General features: G+C 42.5%; 2 protein-coding genes and 1 pseudogene across 2 annotated transcripts; 1 reads left to right on the forward strand and 2 right to left on the reverse strand.

Moving 5' to 3' along the window:
- Positions 1-9,999: 9,999 nt before the first annotated feature.
- LOC110760643 (putative receptor protein kinase ZmPK1) lies at positions 10,000-12,730 on the reverse strand (annotated as a pseudogene).
- A 2,598-nt stretch (positions 12,731-15,328) lies between these two features.
- On the reverse strand, positions 15,329-17,961 carry LOC110760613 (putative receptor protein kinase ZmPK1). Its single transcript, XM_088252984.1, has one exon. The coding sequence runs from the start codon at positions 17,858-17,860 to the stop codon at positions 15,449-15,451; it is 2,412 nt and encodes an 803-aa protein (XP_088109110.1). The 5' UTR covers positions 17,861-17,961; the 3' UTR covers positions 15,329-15,448.
- Positions 17,962-18,289: 328 nt separating this feature from the next.
- Positions 18,290-19,943, forward strand: LOC110760657 (1-acyl-sn-glycerol-3-phosphate acyltransferase). The gene is made up of 3 exons (XM_021962957.2): positions 18,290-18,771; positions 19,367-19,384; positions 19,473-19,943. Exons 1-3 carry the CDS (start codon positions 18,330-18,332, stop codon positions 19,661-19,663), a joined length of 651 nt encoding a protein of 216 aa, XP_021818649.1. The 5' UTR covers positions 18,290-18,329; the 3' UTR covers positions 19,664-19,943.
- Positions 19,944-20,121: the final 178 nt, after the last annotated feature.

The following is a 20,121-nucleotide window of genomic DNA, read 5'->3' on the forward strand; positions in this document are numbered from 1 at the left end:
TGGTTCCTGGGGAGTCACGGGTGAAAGGGGTGAGGGACGTGTCGGCGTGCAGAGGCAGCAGTCACATCCCCCAAGCCAGAATTATTGGCTTCTTGGGTGAAGCGGGACGACTTTTTCACTAGAAGGTGGTGAAAGGTGAAAATGCAATTAAGGGGGTTGGGAAACGGGTGCGGCGACATATAGAGATAAGCCGTAAGGGCCGCACAGAACTCAGAACCGCAATGGCTAGGGTTAGCAAAAACTAAGTCTATAAAAGGTAAAAAAAAGAAAGGGTAAAAAACACAAACTCAGAAACACACAAAAGAGAAAAGAAAGAAAGAAGATAAGAAGTGAGAAATCAAATGGCCTCTTCCTACCCCTTTTCGTTGGATCTCAACCTAGCTCCACCGACTCAGACACGAGGCCAAGCAGCGGCACCAGTATGGATGCCCTACTTTGCTTCCGCACGGGGGCCTGTGACAGTAACTGACTCAATACTCTTGGACAACGATGTTGCCATTGGAGTGGCTAGAAATTTAGTGACTCCTAAAGATATACGTGTTCTGGGGACAAGGGATGACAACCGAGTCGTGAGCCATGCCCTAGCACTGAGCGTGCAGAGTACGGCAACAGTCGCAAGTTTGGGTCATCGCCTACTTGCGAAGTCCCATGAGGTAGAGGTGCTGAAAGGTCAGTTGGCGGCGGAGCGAAGTATGGTTGAGGAGTGTCAGACTGCTATAAAAAGCTTGAAAAGGGAGAGGTCAAGGATAGTGGAGGTGAATCGACACCAGCTAGAAGTATTGCGGGACGAGAATAGAAACCTATCAAAGATGGTAGAGTTGTACTCTCGCGACATGCGAAAACAGCTGGAGGACCTAGACCGACCGGGTAAACGCAAACAAGCAGATCGCGAGAGTAGTTACGCTCAAGCTAAGATTGCGATCTTTGGGAGCTCAAGTGATGAGCCCCAAGAAGCTGTGCGTGAAGCCCCGGAAGAGGACAGCCAAAGGGCCAAACTCAAAGCTCCAATGGTCGAGACACCAAGCACCGAGAAGAAATGATTTCCTACTGCATTATTGTTGTTTTTATTTTATTTTGTTGTTTTTGTATTTTCGTTATTTTGTTTCGGAAATAAAAGAGTAAGGTTGCAGAAAGAAAAAGAAAAAGAAAACACACTTCCCAACTAAAATAAAACAAAGACGACAAACGGAAAAGAAAACACATTTCCCTAACTATAATAAACTAAAGATGATAGCCGAAAGGGAAAAGCAAAAACACAAAGCTCTAGAAAATGAAAGTAACGGGCAAAAACATTAAACACCAGAAAACACGGAGGAAAAAAAAAGAAAAGTAAAGTAAAGGTGCTCCCCCTTGAAGCGATTAGGTCGAGCATGCCCGGGAAATCCGAAATGGTGTTGGCTCTCTCTCATCAGCATATGTCTATTTAAACCACACCTCTGCAAGCGGATGATACCCAGCATTTCTTCCTGCAAACTCAAGGAAAAACATCAAAAAATTCAGAAGCAAAACAAATGGCATCCTCATGCACTCACCTTGATGATCTCAACCTTGAGCTCTCACTTGCACCACCGAATGCCCAGACAAGGGCTCCTCCAAACACTGTCTTTCCAAACTCTTCATATCATCACGGCACGGCCTCAAACTTTGCTGAGGCAATACCGAACTTTTCTGAGGCACTGTCGAACAAAGCAGTGCTGCTAGGAGGCATGATTAGCAGCAAGCTCACTCCGACAGATCATCTGCATGTGGCACAGAGGTCTGATAAGGCAGCGGTAGAGGAGTCCCACAATTTAACTGTGCTCCACGCGGTCTCCGCTACCAATTTGGGCATGCGATTACTGGCGAGGACAAGGGAGTGTGCCGCGATGAGCGAGGAAATAGTTTCCTTGAAGGCTATGGTGGCGGACTTGCAGAAGCGGCTCTACTGTGCCAATCAGCACGTGGAAGCACTGCAGAGAAAAAATGAGGACCATGTGGAGCTGCTGCAGATTCTACAAGTGCGAGAAAATAGAGGCAAGCCATGATGATGATGGAGATGAAGAAGATGAAGAAGATGAAGAAGATGATGATGAAGATGATGATGATGTTGTTTTTTTGTTTTTTTGTTTTTTTTTTGTTTTTGTTTTTTTGTTTTTTTGTTTTTTTTTGTTTTTATGCAATGTTTGAATTGAAATAAAGTTTGTTTTTAACACTCAGAGAAAAAAAAAAAAAAAAAAAAAAAAAACTAACTAACCATACCACGTAAATAAATACATAAACTAACTTAACAAAACAAAAACAAAGACTTAACAGAAAAGAAAACAAAGAAAATAAAAATAAAAATAAAAACTTAATTTAAAAACACACGAATATACAAGCAACTCATGGATGACCAGTTAAGGGCCTCAGAAAACACAGCCAGGGGATCCGGGAAGGTTGGAGGGGTCACCATGGTCCCGCTTAAAACCCAAACTTCTTAGACACCGAAGGTGTCGCCTATAGAACTCCTAGACACTGTATTGACGGAAGTGCTCACTGGAGTTACCATAAGTCAGCTCATATGAAAAATCTTTTTAAAATTTTTAAGATAAGAAACAAAAACAAATTAAGATAAAATGGAACAACAAACCATAAACGAAAATGAACTAAGTACTCTAAACAAATTCAAACAAACAACATAAATTGTTGTACTAAAAGAAACAAACCAATAAACCAAAGAAAAACACAAACAGCACTTTCTATCACCCGTTTATCACCATTTGGACAGATTCGTTTCTATGTTTTTCAGCTTCGACCTCTGTTCAGTTTTTAGGCTATAACTTTCCAACCGTAAGTCCAAATTTTACGTTCTTTATATGGTTGGATTCAGCACAGAAAAACAAAGAACTCAACGCGGACCAAAAGGTAAAAACAATGACGGAAAGAAACATAATTCAAAGAAGAGAAAGGATTGAAATGCTCCCCCTTGAAGCGATTAGGTCGAATGTGATGCACTTGGAGGTCGCGACTTCTCCCATTGCTCCACACTTCCCATTCTTATGATTGAGGTTGCCATCTCTCTCCATTTTTATTAAGCTATCATAAATTGCTAAAACAAACACACAAACTTGAAATGGAATTAAAAGGATTATGAAATAAAAACTAAAATGAAAAGGAAAATCAACACACATCCAATTCCATGCTTCAAAGCAACAAGCACCAATGGGTTGTGTAAGCTGGGACTTAAACTCAGTTCTCTTGTTTGTTGGGCAATTGTCCTTTTCTGTTGGACTACAAACACAACTTGTCCATTAACGTCATTAACTTTAAAACTTGAAATTGTCTAGAAAAACATGAAAATGAAAAATAAAAATAAAACAAGTAGGGAAAAGAAATAGAACCAAACTATGTTGCCAATCCCCGGCAACGGCGCCAAAAACTTGTTGCGTAGATACAGCTGCACCAAAATGGATTCAGTTGCATCCTCAACTTGTGATACTCGCAAGTGCACGAGCCGTTTGGTAGTATAGCATATGTAAGTGCGAGGTCGATCCCACGAGGATTGGTGATTGAATGATCCAATTCATTTTCCCTACACAAAACAGAAATGAAAAAGAAAGGAAATAAATAAAACAAGGAAGAAAGAAAATAACTAACTCAAGTAGATAAGTTCCCAAGTTCAATTAGATTAATGGATTGATTCTAGCTAAAGTATGATTAAGCCATGGTGTGTGGTCATAACCTTGTGTTCCTAATTCCCTAATTTGATCATTTGTTGTCTAACCTAAAATTAAGCATTAGGAACCCATTAAGCATAGAAGAACAATTTAAACAACCAAGCATGTATCTAATCCCTGTTGTCGAATGTCCATACATACTCTTCCTATTCATAGTTCAATTCGAATTAAAGTATGGTGTCTACTCTTAATTCAAACCAAGATAGCTAACATGCAAGCCTAAATGGTGATCAATCATTCAAACTAGCATATTAACTTATAAGCATAATGAATAAGAACAAAAATCATAATTGAAACTTGGAAACGAATCAAACTTGAAACTAAAGAAAAGAATTTACATAACAATGAAAATTAAGTAGAACTTGGAAAAACTTAAGGAGAATTTCAGCACAAAGATCTCATTATAACAATTGAAAACTAGAAAGAGAAACTAAGAGAATTTGAGGGAGAGAAGGGAAGGGAGCTCTAGAGAAGTGTTTGAGAGCTCCCCCCCTTGGGGTGTGTTTACAAGCTTGGGAAACCTCACTATATATAGGCCTAAGGAAGCTGAAAATCTGAATTAAGTATGGCTAATGCATACAACACTTGTTTTATAAAATCTGAAATGGTTGATGCACTTCACTAATGCATACAACACTTCCATTATAAAATCTGAAATGGTTGATGCACTTCACTAATAAATCCCACCAGCAGCCCTAGCTCATCTTCATGTCACCATGACCAAGCTTCCAACCAGAAATAATAGCTCATCCTGAGGTCAGCATGACCAGCAACTTCAAGGGCTTACGAATTGGGCTTCCCTTAAGCAAATTAAGACTTTAAGCACTCAAACTTGAAGTTCAGAATGTCTTCTTTCCAGCCATATATCATTTGGGCCAATCCAAGGTCGGAGGAGGAAGTTAAGGCCAAAACAAATTGCTAACTCATTTTGCGCGCTGATAAAATCCATCCTGAGCATGGTTCTGTGTTTGCTAGGTAACAGACTCCATATTTATCCAATGGGGCTGAATTTTGGATATGTTATAGTATACACCCATTGGAACAACTTTCATGAAGAATGTGGCCTCATCCGAGCTATGTAGGTTGCTGAAACAAAGCTTGCAATATGACCTACGAAACTGGGCTGGCAGGGGACTGTAGCCAAAATTGAGTTTGTCTTTAAGCTCTTCATCCATTCATCCAAATTATGCCCTAACATGCATGGATTGCATCATTTACTATCCAAAGCCCTCATTATTACCTAAAGCTCAATGAACTGAAAGATAAACACAAAAAGGATTAAAAGCACAAGTTTAACTAAAAAACATAACCAAATCATAAGCTAGAAGGGTACAAAATGATATACAATTATGAACCGATCACAAACCTTCATGGTCATCAACGAGATCTCCCCTTACAACGGAATCTTGGGCCAACCGTGGATCAGCAAGATCGAAGCTATCACATCGGCTTTATACCAGAAGATCCGCTACCCCATTCCTGGGGGCGGGATCGGGTAGATCAACAGTGACCAAGCCATGGCGAGGAGATGCACAGCCCAAGGGCTCAAGAAGAGCAAACAGTTGCAGTTCACACCAGTAATGCAGGCTACTGACGTAGCAGAACACACTCCCAGTAGACAAGCAAGCCCGAACGAGATGGGAGTTGCTACCTCAAAATAGCAATTAAGGAGCCAGGATCAAGGCGAGGGAATCCGCCTGGAAGACTCCCCTGAAAAGGGTTGGAAGCTTCAGGATGACGTTGAGTTAGTACCCCCTGATCCTGGCCCGCCAGACAAAGAAGCGCAGATCGGCTCGCGCCAGAACCCAAACAAGAAGGATCGAGACGAGGGAATCCGCCCGGAAGGCTCCCTTGAAGAAAGTTGGAAGCCTGAGGAAGACGTTGAGTTAGTACCCCTCGATCCTGACCAGCCAGACAAAAAAGCGCGGATCGGCTCGCGCCTAAGCCCAGATGAGAAGGTGGAGCTGACCACCTTCCTCCAGAACAACAAAGACATGTTCGCGTGGTCACCATCTGACATGCCTGGCATCGACCCAAACATCATCTGCCATCGGCTCTATGTCAACCCCGCCCACAAGCCAGTGGCGCAGAAGAGACGTAACTTTGCTCCTGAACGAGTCGCAATCATTGAAGCCGAGATCGATAAACTCCTAGCTGCTGGCTTCATCGAAGAGGTCTCCTACTCAGAGTGGCTGGCCAACGTTGTTCTGGTGGCTAAACAAGAAAAGGGCAAATGGAGAGTTTGCGTCGATTACACCGACCTCAACAAAGCATGCCCTAAAGACAACTTCCCATTGCCGAGAATCGACCAGCTCGTAGATTCAACTTCTGGCAACCAGCTGCTCAGCTTCATGGATGCCTACTCTGGCTATAACCAAATTATGATGCACGAGGATGACAAGGCGAAGACCTCTTTCATCATCGAGAGAGGGACCTATTGCTACAAGGTCATGCCCTTTGGGCTAAAGAACGCTGGAGCAACCTACCAAAGGCTCGTGAATAAAATTTTCAAGGAGCAGATCGGCAAAACCATGGAAGTCTATGTGGACGACATGCTGGTCAAAGCCCCTAAGCCCGCAGACCACATTAAGAACCTCACTGAAGCATTCAGCCTGCTCCGCCAGTATCGCATGAAGCTGAATCCAAGTAAATGCACGTTCGGTGTATCGTCCGGTCGATTCCTAGGATACCTAGTAACTCAACGAGGTATTGAGGCGTACCCACGCCAAATCAAGGCAATTCTCGAGATGAAGTCACCTTCAACAGTAAAGGAAATACAAAGTCTGACGGGTAGAGCAGCGGCCCTCAACTGAGTCTTCTCGAGATCTACCGACAAGTGCATACCATTCTTCAAGGCTTTGAAGAAGGGGCAAAGAGATAAATGGGACGAGAAGTGTGAAGAAGCTTTTTAGAATCTAAAGACTTACCTCACTTCACCTCTCTTGCTCTCGAAGCCAGTTCCTGGTGAAGACTTGTTCGTGTACCTGGTAGTGTTCAACTCGACTGTTAGCTCAGCTCTCATCCGAGAACAACTGGGGGCCCAACATCTGGTATTCTACACGTCAAAAAGCCCTTCTCGATGCAGAGACTCGCTACCCAAAATTGGAGAAGCTCATTTTTGCACTTGTAGTGTCCGCAAGAAAGCTACGACCGTATTACCAAGCTCACCGGATCATCATCATGACCGACTTTCCTTTAAGATCAATCCTCCACAGCCCTGACGCGTCTCCGCGACTCATGAAGTGGGCTATAGAGCTAAGCCAATACGACCTCCTCTACCGGCCGAAGACTGCGATAAAAGCCCAGGCTTTGGCAGACTTTGTCGCAGAATTCATGCCATCGGCCGAAGAAGAGAAGCTGGTCAGCAAAAAGAAGGAAAGTTCGAGAGCAGACAAGACCTCCACTGATTCAGACCAACCCAGAGACATGTGGCAGTTGCGCGTAGACGGAGCGTCGAACCAAAAAGGAGCTGGAGCAGGCGTCGTCATCATCACCCCGGATGGAACCCTGTTGGAGCAAGCTATCACGCTTGGCTTCCCAGCCTCAAACAACGAGGCAGAATACGAGGCATTGCTCGAAGCAGTCTTGACCAAAACTGCAAGCAGATGAAAGTAAACCTTGATATGCTCGAAGAAGAACGAGAAAAGGCCATTGTTCGAGTGGCAGTTTAACAGCAGCAGCTCACATCTTACCACAACAAGTAGGCCATTGTTCAAGTTGCAGCTTACCAGCAGTAACTCACATCTTGCTACAACAAGAAGGCCATTGTTCGAGTTGCAGTTTACTAGCAGTAGCTCACATCTTACCACAACAAGAAGGCCATTGTTCGAGTTGCAGCATACCAGCATCAGCTGACATCTTACCTCCACTGAAGGCAAACTACTTCTCGAGTACAAACTTCATGGAGTCTTTTTTAGCGCTATGTCCTCGACATATGCCCGCAGGCGACAAGCCTCACCTCCATTGCAGACAGGCTGCTTCTTAAGCACAAACTCAATGGAGCCTTTTTCGAGCGTCATGTCCTCGACATACGCCCGCAGGCGGCAAGCCTTACCTCCACTGAAGGCAAGCTACTTCTCGAGTACAAACTTCATGGAGTCTCTTTCGAGCGTTATGTCCCCGACATACGCACACAGGCGACAAGCCTCACCTCCATTGCAGACAGGCTGCTTCCTAAGCACAAACTCAATGGAGCATTTTTCGAGCGCTATGTCCCCGACATACGCCCGCAGGCGACAAGCCTCACCTCCATTGCAGACAGGCTGCTTCCTAAGCACAAACTCAATGGAGCATTTTTCGAGCGCTATGTTCCCGACATACGCCCGCAGGCGACAAGCCTCACCTCCATTGCAGACAGGCTACTTCCTAAGCACAAACTCAATGGAGCATTTTTCAAGCGTTATGTCCCCGACATACGCCCACAGGCGACAAGCCTCACCTCCATTGCAGACAGGCTGCTTCTTAAGCACAAACTCAATGGAGCCTTTTTCGAGCGTCATGTCCTCGACATACGCCTGCAGGTGACAAGCCTTACCTCCACTGAAGGCAAGCTACTTCTCGAGTACAAACTTCATGGAGTCTCTTTCGAGCGTTATGTCACCGACATACGCACACAGGCGACAAGCCTTACCTCCTTTGTAGGCAAGCTACTTCCCGAGTACAAACTCAATGGAGCCTCTTTCAAGCGCTATGTCTCCGGGCATATACTTACAAGATACAATGAGAATTGAAGTTTGAAAGACAACTGAAAATTCCATAGCAAAATGGCCAACCGGCCAAATTCAACAAACAGAAGATGGTCAACCGAGATCAATTATGTCCCAGCAGGTGGCCTCTGGTCAACGACCTGCTCAGCGACTCCAGTCACTTGCTCAGCAACCTCAGCTACCTGCTCGGTGCCAGCGCCCTGTTCAACTACCTACTCAGTAGCCCCAGCTGCCTGCTCCACGACTTCTGTCACCATCCTCATGATCGAGAGGAAAAGCAGCAATTCCATGCTTGGACGCCTCCGTGGCTTTAACATGATTGTCAAACTTGACCAACTGAGCTATCACCAACTCCCTGATTGGCAGTTCGTGCAACTAAAGGACTTTTTGCTCGAGCAGACGACTCTTTATCTCTCTTCGCCGCAACATGCAACATTGAGTCAACTCCGCACTTGACTGTTCGTGACTTTGCAGTCGAGTCTTGACTGCTAGACAGAGGTGCAGTCCTCTCAGCTTGATCCCCAGATCGGCGCAGGCGACCCAAACCCTACTTCTCAACAGCCTTCTTATAAGGCAGATCACAAGTTTTGGGCAGTTCAGGCAGAGACTTGAGCATAATATCCAGACCTCCAGCATGTCATTCACCTTTTTTGCTGTTCACACTGGCGAGGTGCTTGATCCCGGCAGATGGAAGGAGCCACTCCTTCCTATGGGGTCTTCTCAGCACACGAGACCGCCCTTGAGGAAGACTTGCTCGTGGCAAAAGGAGGAATTTTGGTCGAGGACTCCTCCTGCTCAACTAGCAGACCATCTAGGTCCGAGCCATACAGCTTCTATCTTCCAACATCTTTAGCAGGGGGCAAACCACCAACCTCCTTCCGATGTTCGTTCAACAACCAGCTCCATTCACAGAACCTTGGTCATGTTCGGGTCGAGATCGAGCTGGAGACGGAAGTCAGTCAGATACACAGTAAAGTTTCAGAAAGACTATGGCAGATCAAAGGGGTACAACATACCATCACAGTAGGTGAGAGGAACGAGCGGACCGTCGCCGACCTCCCCTTCCCATCTGCCGATGACTTGCACATCTGTATGCCACGCATGATCGCCTTGACTCAGACTGTCCCTAGTTCGTGGCACAAAAAATTGAAGCAGTTTGGACCAACCCTAGTAACTAAGCTGGCCCGAACTGCCACCAGCTCTAGCAGCAGACCAGTGCACCTCTAGCCCAATTACAGCTAGACTGCCCAAGTCAAAGTCCAATTGGTAAGTCAAATACCTCCTCCACTCAGGAGCCCAAGTCACAGAAGGAAGCCCAATTACAGCTGGACAGCCCAACACCTAATTCACACATCCTCCATGCCGCCACGCGCCATGCAGAAGCTGGGGGGCATTTGTGGAAGCAAAATATCTCGCTCTAGGTCAAATAATTAGACCAACCAATTTGGGAATTATTTGACCTAATTGGGAATTACTTAGCCTAATTGGGAATTATCTGAATTAATTAGGGGGTTATTTGATTTAAATTAGATGTCTTTGATTTTCGTCTTAATTAGGGATTTGTTTAAATCCCTAACCCCTAAATACACCAACCCCCACCAACCTCGCCAAATTAAAGCCTCTGAGACCCTCTATAAATATTGGCTACACATGAGGATGGAGGTACGTCTGAATTCCTACTGAAACTCTGCATAAATTATTTCTCATAAACCCTTCTCCCTTCCTATTCTTTCTCTGTCTCACACAAGGCTCCGGCCACCACACACGGCTCCGGCCACCCGGTTTTCCTTGAAACACCCAACCTAACTTAGGCATCGGAGGGCCTTTGGCCAACACCCCCCGGGTGTGGTCCTTTTACTCCGATTTATTTTGCAGGGAGAAAGAGAAGTGGAGAAGACGAAGGAATCTTGGGCGAATATTCTCGTGGGAGGAAATTTGCTCCCACATATAGCATGAAGAATATACTAGATGACAGTGCAACAAGTGGAAGGAGGTTAACTAGGAGCTCTTTTTCTCAACTTATTTAACTCTTTGGTTCCTGCTGAACTCCCCTTCCAATCTTGGATCCAACATATCTTCTATTCATTCATCTTCCCCACATTGAATTTTCCTTTTGGCAACCTTGAGAAACCTCTTCAGCTCTGCTTCTTGCTCCTCACCATTCTCCACCACTCGATTTGAAAGTCGAATGCCCTTCAATATCTCTAGAAGCACCACTCCATAACTGTATTGCAGTGATTGAAAGGTTCAAAACCCACTCCGGGGCCATATATCCTTTTGTTCTTCGAATGTGAGAAGATATTTTATTGAGCCCACCTCTCTGGGATAACTTCGCTAACCCGAAATCTGCAATCTTTGGATCAAAATTACTGTCTAGGAGTATATTTTCAGGCTTCACATCACAATGGATTACCCATTCTAGACACTCATGGTGAAGATACGCTAACCCCCTAGCTATCCCTATTGCAACTTTAAACCTCTCTTTCCATCCAAGAAAATTTGGGTGGAACAAGTGCTTATCCAATGACCTATTTTCAACAAACTCGGAGATCATTAGTCTCTGTTTATTTTCAGAACAAAATTCCCATGTTCTCACTAGGTTCATGTGATTAATTTTTCTAATTGTGCTCACTTCTGCCCAAAATACTTCTTCCGCTTGATAAATATATGCCAATTTCTTTACAGCTACCACTCTTTCATCTGCCAAAACACCCTTATATACATCCCCAGAAGCCCCTCTTCCCAGCTCTTCCTTGAAGTTTTCGGTTGCCTTCTTGAGCTCAGTGTAGAGATACATTCTATAGTGACTTGAAATCAAGTGTTATCTATCAACCAATGGAGCTGCCACACCATGCGATGTTCTGAAAAGTAACCACCAACCTGATAGTATGAAGAGAAATTCAACTACACCAAGTGCAGAAGCAAAATAGTACAGATATGCCCATCTCATCGTTTTACTAGGATTGTGATACATTGAAGAAGTACCTATTACCTTCAGCTCATTGTTCCGGCATGGATTAGAGACATTGATATTGATGAGCTGGGATGTTTCCACACTCTGAGGCAGCCTTAAGTATGTTGTGCCTCGGAAACTTGGAGACCAGTGCCCATTGAAGAGATCACCTTTTGTATAACACTTCTCTCCTATAGGTACATGCTTAACAACGGAAATCCTCCAAGCAGAGGTTTGAGCAATTTGTAATTGGAATTGATTCACTATAATTGAGATCATTTCCATAGAAATCTACATTTGGCATCTTCATGAATTTCCATTGCTGAGACTGAAAACGTCCCAGCTGAACTCAGGCTTCCAACCTTTGTTCCAGTTACTTGTATTAAATACCTCATAGCCAGCAGGGCGTGCACACTTGGGCTCTGGTGTATAGGCAAAAAATCCCATTTCTCCCACAGATCCCATACACCCTACACTGCCGTATCAGAGCTCGCCAGGTGATCACCCAAGATCCTGTGGAATTGAGGCTATGAAGTCTCAGATTTCCCTCATAATCCACTGTTAACAGCCTTTTCACCATCACACCCATGTCAAAAGCACTAAACCACAATTCATCACTGGATACAAAATTGCCCATTTCATCAAAAACAGCAATTCTGCTACTGTTGAAGTTTGTTCTACCATTCTGAGATACACTATTTAACGGTGTAGGCCAATAGACGCTTGACATTTCCGGACCATCATAAATCAACCTCAAAACATTGTCATTATCAAAATAGAAACTATAATAGCCAGTACCAAAGTTACCTCTTCCCAAACTAGATGTCACCTCTCTTTGTAAATGGTTGATTTGGGAGAAGAGTATCAGTGGGAAACTCAAAGCTTTGCCACAGAATTTTACCTTGCGGGTCTTTCAAAACAAGGTTTCCTGAATTTAGAAGCTCTGCCCTTTCAGCACCAGTGGGGGTGGAGTTGGTATTGCTCTCCCAGGCAATTGTGCCATCCAGATCAGTCAAGATCATGGTGCCATCTCTACTCAGTGAAACTCTGGATCCCAAAGCATTGACTGGTCTGTCTCTGTTAGCCATCGAAACAAGGGTTTTGTTTTTGGAATTTGTGAACCAAACGGAGAACCAGTAGGCTTTTGTGCCCACCCCATAAAACCCACATGTGAAAGACTTATCTAGTGAAGTTAAGAAATCATCTTCCAGAGAAAGAGAAGAGCCTCTTTCTAAACTGTTCTGGGTTTTTGCTGTTGCAAAATAAAAGAAAAATATAGTGATGACGGGAAGAATCAGAAAGAAAAAAAAAAGGGGGAAATTTTGGAGATGCAACAGTTTGGCATGCCATTGTTGGATTTTAAGTTTGGTTGTATTGGTGAAGAGCACAAAGTCAATTAAGGGACTATATATAAGCCAATACCCAGTTCTGCCTCAAGTTTTAACCAAGAGTTTACTGAAGACTGAAGACTGAATAGGTCCAGAGGAGACTTCAATTTCCAGAATTTCTCTTCTTTCTTGGCTTCCAAGTCTAACCTGACTGACTGTCCCGCTCCCAATGTTAAGGACATAGGTTTGATGAACAACAGACTTCAATTTTCCAATTTTCCATTCAGGCTTGTTCTAATGGTTTTCTTGTCATGAAGGAAATTTCTGTCATTCTTACCATGGCTATAATATGAACACATGACACATTGAGAGATTAGAGCAATACTCTTGATCAATGACTTGGTGTACAAGTCAATGTTGCTCTAAGATTTTCATCTGAACAGTGTAAACCGTGTATCCTTCTCGTATAGTGTATGGCCTGAACCTGGATCAAGGTCAGGGCCTATACCTGATCTCCCAGTAGTAATGCCTTCTGGAGGAGATCTACACACTTCGAACAGTTATCAGAATAGGAGCAAACTGGGGTTTATCCCAGTTGAACCACCTCCGATGGTTAAGTCAGAAGTGGTTTGGAGATGGAGAAATTGATGTAGGGTTTGTAAGGTAAGAATATTTATTACCTCTGTCTTGATGTAGGTGAAATGTATTTATAGGGGGAGAAGGAGAGACAAAGATATTTAAGGAGGAAATATTTATCTCCCTTCCCACTGAATTACATTAAATGACTTGTCCTTATCACCATACCATCTGACAGGGATCATGTGGCAAAGCGACACTTGGCTTTGGATGGGAAGTACATTAACTAATCTCTTTCAATTGCCAGGCTGTTTATCATACGGATGGAGTGACTGACTTGACAGGGGTCTGATCATGCCTATTGATCATCAATGCACCTCTGGTTATACACGGCACCACAGTGGTTGGGTCGGTGTCCGAATGCCCGAGCACGGACCCACACTTTGTCCTGTCAGGTTTCAACTGGGAGGCCTTTTATCGACACCCTGGGCATCACATACGATCAGGCCGGTATAAGGGTAACCCAGCCATTCATGGCCACGTGGTGTTCTGTAATAGGCTCGGCTCACAGTGATGGTATGAGCCATTAACAAACATAAACAAAAAAAGCATCATATTATTACAATAGCTGGTAAAATAGTGCTTTCTTTGCGTTTAGCCTTTTAATTAATTAAAATCTTGATTTTCCCACATTATTCATTAGCATAATTATTTAAGGATTGTATGAGTGATAAAGATCAGTCAATCTGTCCCAACAAAAAGGTTGAGATAACTTAATCCAAGACAATTTAATTCAGTCTAGTCTAATTTTGAACAACAATGCAATCCAATCCTGCCCGCAGCCTGCAAACGAAGCCTTAGTTATTCTTCTTATACAATTGGGATTGGTGAAATCTGGTGCCTGACAGTTTGAAGAGTTAAATATGCTAGTGTGAGGGTCACTGCTGATTCTTGCATTCGCTAATGAACACTGCAAGCATGTTAGCGTTGGAAGATGCCGTCAGATTCAAACTGTGCCCCTTGATGAATCATGCTGCCCTGTGAATATATGATTGATTAAAACTAAACGATATGTTTGATTTTTTTTTTTTTAAATTTAGTCTGGAAATGTGTTCAAGGGGTATACCAAAGACATGAGCAGAGAAAGTAGTGCTGAGCTGTAAATTATAATGGTATTGATAATGGTAAATTAGAAGTGGGAGGAGAGAAACTCTTCTGTCATATTTGTCTTTAAGCGCAATGCACTAAAATTACTACAAGAAGTTATTGTTTCAGTCATCAGAACTCAAGTAATTTTTTTTTTTTTTTTCATACAAGACAAGCTTGCAGTAGTGTTCCTTACATGTAAGCCACTGCAACTTTTGGCTTTTCAGCCACAAATGTACTGAACAACACTGAACAATGATATGGTGAAGACTGAGAGGAGGAGATATCAATAATTGAACTTCCCCATTTTCCATTCAAGCTTGTTCTTATGGTTTTCTGGTTATGAAGGAAACGGACAAGTTAGGCTTATCATAACTAATGTTCTGCACTACTTTGACCAAAAAGGGTGAGATATTACCATGAATAACTAGAAGTTTTCTTAAAGGTGAATACTACATAACCCAATAATTTTCTCAATTGGTTTTTCTAACTGTAGTTTCATTCAACAAGTTCCGGTCATGAGATTTGAACTCAAGGCCTCCTCTTAAAAGATGGAGACTGGATACAACCTAAACAAATGGTTATTGGCAATGTCACATTTACTTGCTCTTACATTCCTACATATTAGGTCCTCTAATTATTCAAATCCTCCAAGACTCCAACTAAAGCCTGCTACTATGTTTTTGACTCCCTTGGGTTTATGGCTAATGGTGTCATATGAACTTGTATCTTAAGATCAACCTGTTTTGTTCGCAAAAAACAAACCAAAAACACTATATTATGTTTGATTTTTATCCAGAAACGTATTAAAGTGGTATACTAAATCAAACGCATTAGCAAAGAAAGCAGTGCTGAGCTATAATGACTTTTAATGATAAATTGCAAACAATAGAAACAAGCTTAAACTGAATACAGACTTGCAATAGAGTTCATTATAATCTATATTTTATTACTCATTTGCAGACGAATACACAATACAGTTCAAGTAAACATTTGTAATTCAAAAAGCAACATTACTTACAGCACACAGCTTAAATGCAATTACTACTGCATGTTGGATTCCTGTTCACATTCTAGCAACATCTGCACTACTGAATCCATTGTTGGTCTTTTGTTCCTATCTTCCTCTACACAGGAAATACCAATCTCAACCATCTTTGCTGCTTGGTTCCTGCCGAACTGCCCTTCCAATCTTGGATCCAACATATCCTCTATCCATTCATCTTCCCCACATTGAATTTTCCTTTTGGCTATCCTGACAAACCTCTTCATCTCTGCTTCTTCCTCCTCAGCATTCTCCACCACCCGATTCGAAAGTCGAATGCCCTTCACTATCTCTAGAAGCACTACACCATAACTGTAAACATCCACTTTTGCAGTGATTGAAAGGTTCATAGCCCACTCCGGGGCCATATACCCTTTTGTTCCTCGAATGTGAGAGGACACTGCATTGAGGCCGCCTCTCTGGAATAACTTTGCCAGCCCGAAATCTGCAATCTTTGGTTCAAAATTACTGTCTAGGAGTATATTTTCAGGCTTCACATCACAATGGATAACCCATTCTAGACACTCATGGTGAAGATAGGCTAAACCTTTAGCTATCCCTATTGCAATTTTGAACCTCACTTTCCATCCAAGAAAATTTGGGGGAAACAAGTGCTTATCCAACGATCCATTTTCAACATATTCAGAGATTAGAAGTCTGTGTTTACCTTCAGAACAGAATCCCCATGTTCTCACTAGGTTCATGTGATTGATTTTTCCAATTGTGCTGACTTCTGCCCAAAATACTTCTTCCGCTTGATAAATATCTGCCAATGCCTTGACAGCTACCACTCTTTCATCTGCCAGAACACCCTTATATACAGTCCCAGAACCCCCTCTTCCCAGTTCTTCCTTGAAGTTTCTGGTTGCTTTCTTCAGCTCAGCATAGAGATACATTCTAAAGTTACTTGAAATCAAGCGATATTTATCTACCAAGGGAGCTGCCACACCTTGTGATCTTCTGAAAAGAAACCACCAACCTGATAATATGAAGAGAAATTCAACAGCACCGATTGCAGCAGCAAAAGAATACAGATATACCCATCTCACCCTTTTACTGGGATTGTCATACATTGAAGAAGTACCTATTTTAACAGCATTAGTCCTGCATGAATTAAATACAGTGAGATTGGCCGCTGGTGATGTTTCCATACTCAGAGGCTCAGGCAGCCTTAAGTATAGACTGCCCTCGATAGTTGGAGACCTGAGCCCACTGAAGAGAGCACCTTTTGTGTAACACTTCTGTCCCCTATAGACAAATGCTTCACAACGGCAATCCTCGACACAGAGTTGTGTGCAATTCTGAATGGAAGTGGATTCACTGTAATTGAGATCAAATCCATAGAAATCTACATACTGAATCTGCTTGAATTTCACTCTCTGGGACTGAGAGCATGTAGGCTTGAACTTAGGCTTGCAACCCTTGTTCCAGTTACTTGTATCCACAAACTCATAGCCAGGAAGGCATGAGCACTTGAGCTCTGGTGTATAAACACAAATCCCATTTCTCCCACAGATCCCATGCACCCTACACTGCTGTACAAGAGCTTGCCAGGTGATCACCCATGATCCTGTCGAGTTTAGACTATAAAGCCTCAGGTTTCCATCATAATCCGTTGTCAACCTCCGTTTCACCCTTGCACCCATGTCAGAAGCACTGAATATCAAGTCATCACTGGATACAAAATTACCCATTTCATCAAAAACAGCAATTCTACTACTATTGTAGTCTGTTCTACCATTCTGATATACACTCAAACCAGGCCCAGGCCAATACACACTTGATATGTCGGGACCATCATAAATCAACCTCAAAACATTGTCATTATCAAAATAGAAACTAAAATAGCCAGTACCAAAGTTGCCTCTTCCCAAACTAGATGTCAGCTTCATGGTCTTTGTAAAGGGTTGATTTGGGAGGAGAGTATCAGTGGGAAAATCAAAGCTTTGCCAGAGAATTTTACCTAGTGGGTTTTTCAAAACAAGGTTGCCAGAATTCATAAGCTCCGCCCTTTCAGCACCAGTGGGAGTTGAGTTGGTGCTGCTCTCCCAGACAATTTTGCCGTCCACATCAGTCAAGACCATGGTGCCATCTCGACTCAGTGAGACTCTGGACCCCAAAGCATTGACTGGTCTGTCTCTGTTAGCCATCCAAACAAGGGTCTTGTTCTCGGAATTTGTGAACCAAATGGAGAACCAGTAGGCATTTGTGCCCACCCCATAGAACCCACATGTAAAAGACTCATCTGGGGAAGTTAGGAAACCAGAATCATCTTCAACTGAAAAAGAAGAACCTCTTTTTAAACTCTTCTGGGTTTTTGCTGTTGCAAAACAACAACAAAATACAGTGATGACCAGAAGAATAAGAAAGCAGGGAAATTTTGGAGATGACGCAGTTTGGTGGTATGCCATTTTTGGAGGTTCAACTTTGGTGAGCACAAGTTAAAAGGGACTATAAATAAGCCTTGTCTAGTTTGGTCCAAAATTCAATCTTTCAGATTTTTTTGATTATGTTATCATTCTCTGCATGCCTTTTGCTTTATATGTATAATATATATATATATATATGAATGAAGGAAATGCTTGTTATTCAACCACACGACTTATTGAAAGCGTATAACATTAGCATTACGCTTGTTGGTTTATATATATATAGATTAATTAAGGACATGCTTTTTTGTTATTCAACCACGACTGTGATATGAACACATGTCTTATAGAAAGCGTATAGCATTAGCATTACGCTTGATATTATTAGAAACCAAGGTCGCCATCGCTAAATTGAGAGAGTTGGGCCACAGAGCCCATCAAACCAACTACACATTTCTTTCCCAGAAGTAAGCAAATTGGACGGCCAGATGAGCCACTTATTTTGACTTTGATGATAACAAAACGAAAAGGGTCATCTCCTCCAACCACACCCACTCTTAACACTCGCACTGCAACTCTGTGCTCAATGACTATTGCTTGTATTCAATCTCTTTGTAAAGCCCCCACCTTTCTTCTCCCTTCAACTTTTCTGGGCTCCTCTTATTTCTTGCAGAGTCCCCAAGCATACCCATTTCCAAGAAACAGAGACTCCAAGCGTTACATAGACAGAAGGGTTGGCAATAAAAAAGCAAGAGGTGGGATTGTCTGTGGGGTGCTATTTCCAATTGACCCATGGGCACCCAGCATTGATTCCCAGAGCATAGCTTCACAGCTCTTTGCAGCTTCCTTGTTTCCCTATCTTGGTTTCTTGTACTTCATCACCAAATCCAAATCTGCCCCAAAGCTCACCCTTTTTGGGTTCTACTTCTTGCTAGCTTTTGTGGGGGCCACCAGTGAGTTTTTCCACTTGTTTTCATTCTATTACCTTTCTACTTTTTTATGGTCTCCTGGGTTTTTGATGTCCTTTTAGTTTGCCTTAATTTAGCATTGTTAAGCTCTCCAAGTGGTTGCAAATTGATATGTAAACCATAGACTCCTTCTACATTCCATTGTATTAATTTATTACGTATGGCCAATCACATGAAGGCATAAAAGGAAAATGGAAGTAGACCTAGTCAGTGGCCTAAACTTATGCATGTCTTATGCTTTTGTACCATTTGTCCTTGGACAGTGCTTATTGTTTTGTCATATTTCTTTCCTTTGGGCGGCTGGAAGATTTATTTATATAGCTTTATGATAGGCTTCTAGTGTCTTTGAAATCCAAAAGACAATGCTTGTTGTGGGTATATCTAGAAAATTCTGGTGTAGTCATATAGTTCAATGGCCCCTGCAAACATTCACTCTAGTTTTGTAAAATGTTACCTGATTGTTTTGTTTCTTATTGAAATTGGGCTGCTTTTGTAAATTGTTTACTGTCAACTGCTGTGTTTTCAACTCTATTAACATCCTTCTTTTTTGTTCTTTGCTTTCCTCTCATCTACTGAGCAGTCCCTGCTGGAATTTATGGTAAGTTTTCACTGTTTGAGAATGTTGTACACTTCATATCAGTTCATCAACTGATGCCTTATGGTGCTCTGGTTATGTGGCTGAACAGCAAAGGTGAAATATGGCACTTCATTGGCGAATGTCGATTGGTTACATGGTGGGGCTGAGGCACTTCTCACTCTAACCAACATATTCATTGTGTTGGGGTTAAGAGGAGCCCTCAGAAAAGCTGAAGATGCAAAAGCAAGAACATCAACTCCTATTTCAGGGTTGAAGGAGGAGAAGAAAACTTCTGTTTAGGTGCAGCAGACAGATTTTGCTCTGGGTTCTTTCATATTGCGTTTTATTTCTATGTTAGATTTTAGGTCCTTAACTCTTTTTCTTCTGCTTTGTTACAACCCACTATTGCCTATGCCTAATATCTCTGCGGTCATGTTTTCCCCTGTTCTCCTGAGAAGCCATAGTCTCTCATTTACTGTATGTAAAGTCGCAACATTTCTGTTGTTTTTTCAGCTGAGTCTTGAAATGTTGGGTAATTGTCCAGTCTAGAATCATATATATTGTTTATATTCCTTTTCTATATCTCTGTGTTTCTGTTATGTGTTATTTAAACAAGAACATGACCTCCCAGTTCGAATCTATAAGTTTGTTTATTTATTGAGAGCAATGTTGTAGGATCTTCACTTATCCTATTTGGTTATAAGATGTGTTTGTATGGAACTTCTGCTTTATTCTGAACAAATATGGGCCTCAATTGG

Source organism: Prunus avium, chromosome 5, assembly GCF_965620075.1.
Source record: "Prunus avium chromosome 5, drPruAviu1.hap1.1, whole genome shotgun sequence".
NCBI classification, from domain to species: Eukaryota; Viridiplantae; Streptophyta; class Magnoliopsida; order Rosales; family Rosaceae; genus Prunus; species Prunus avium.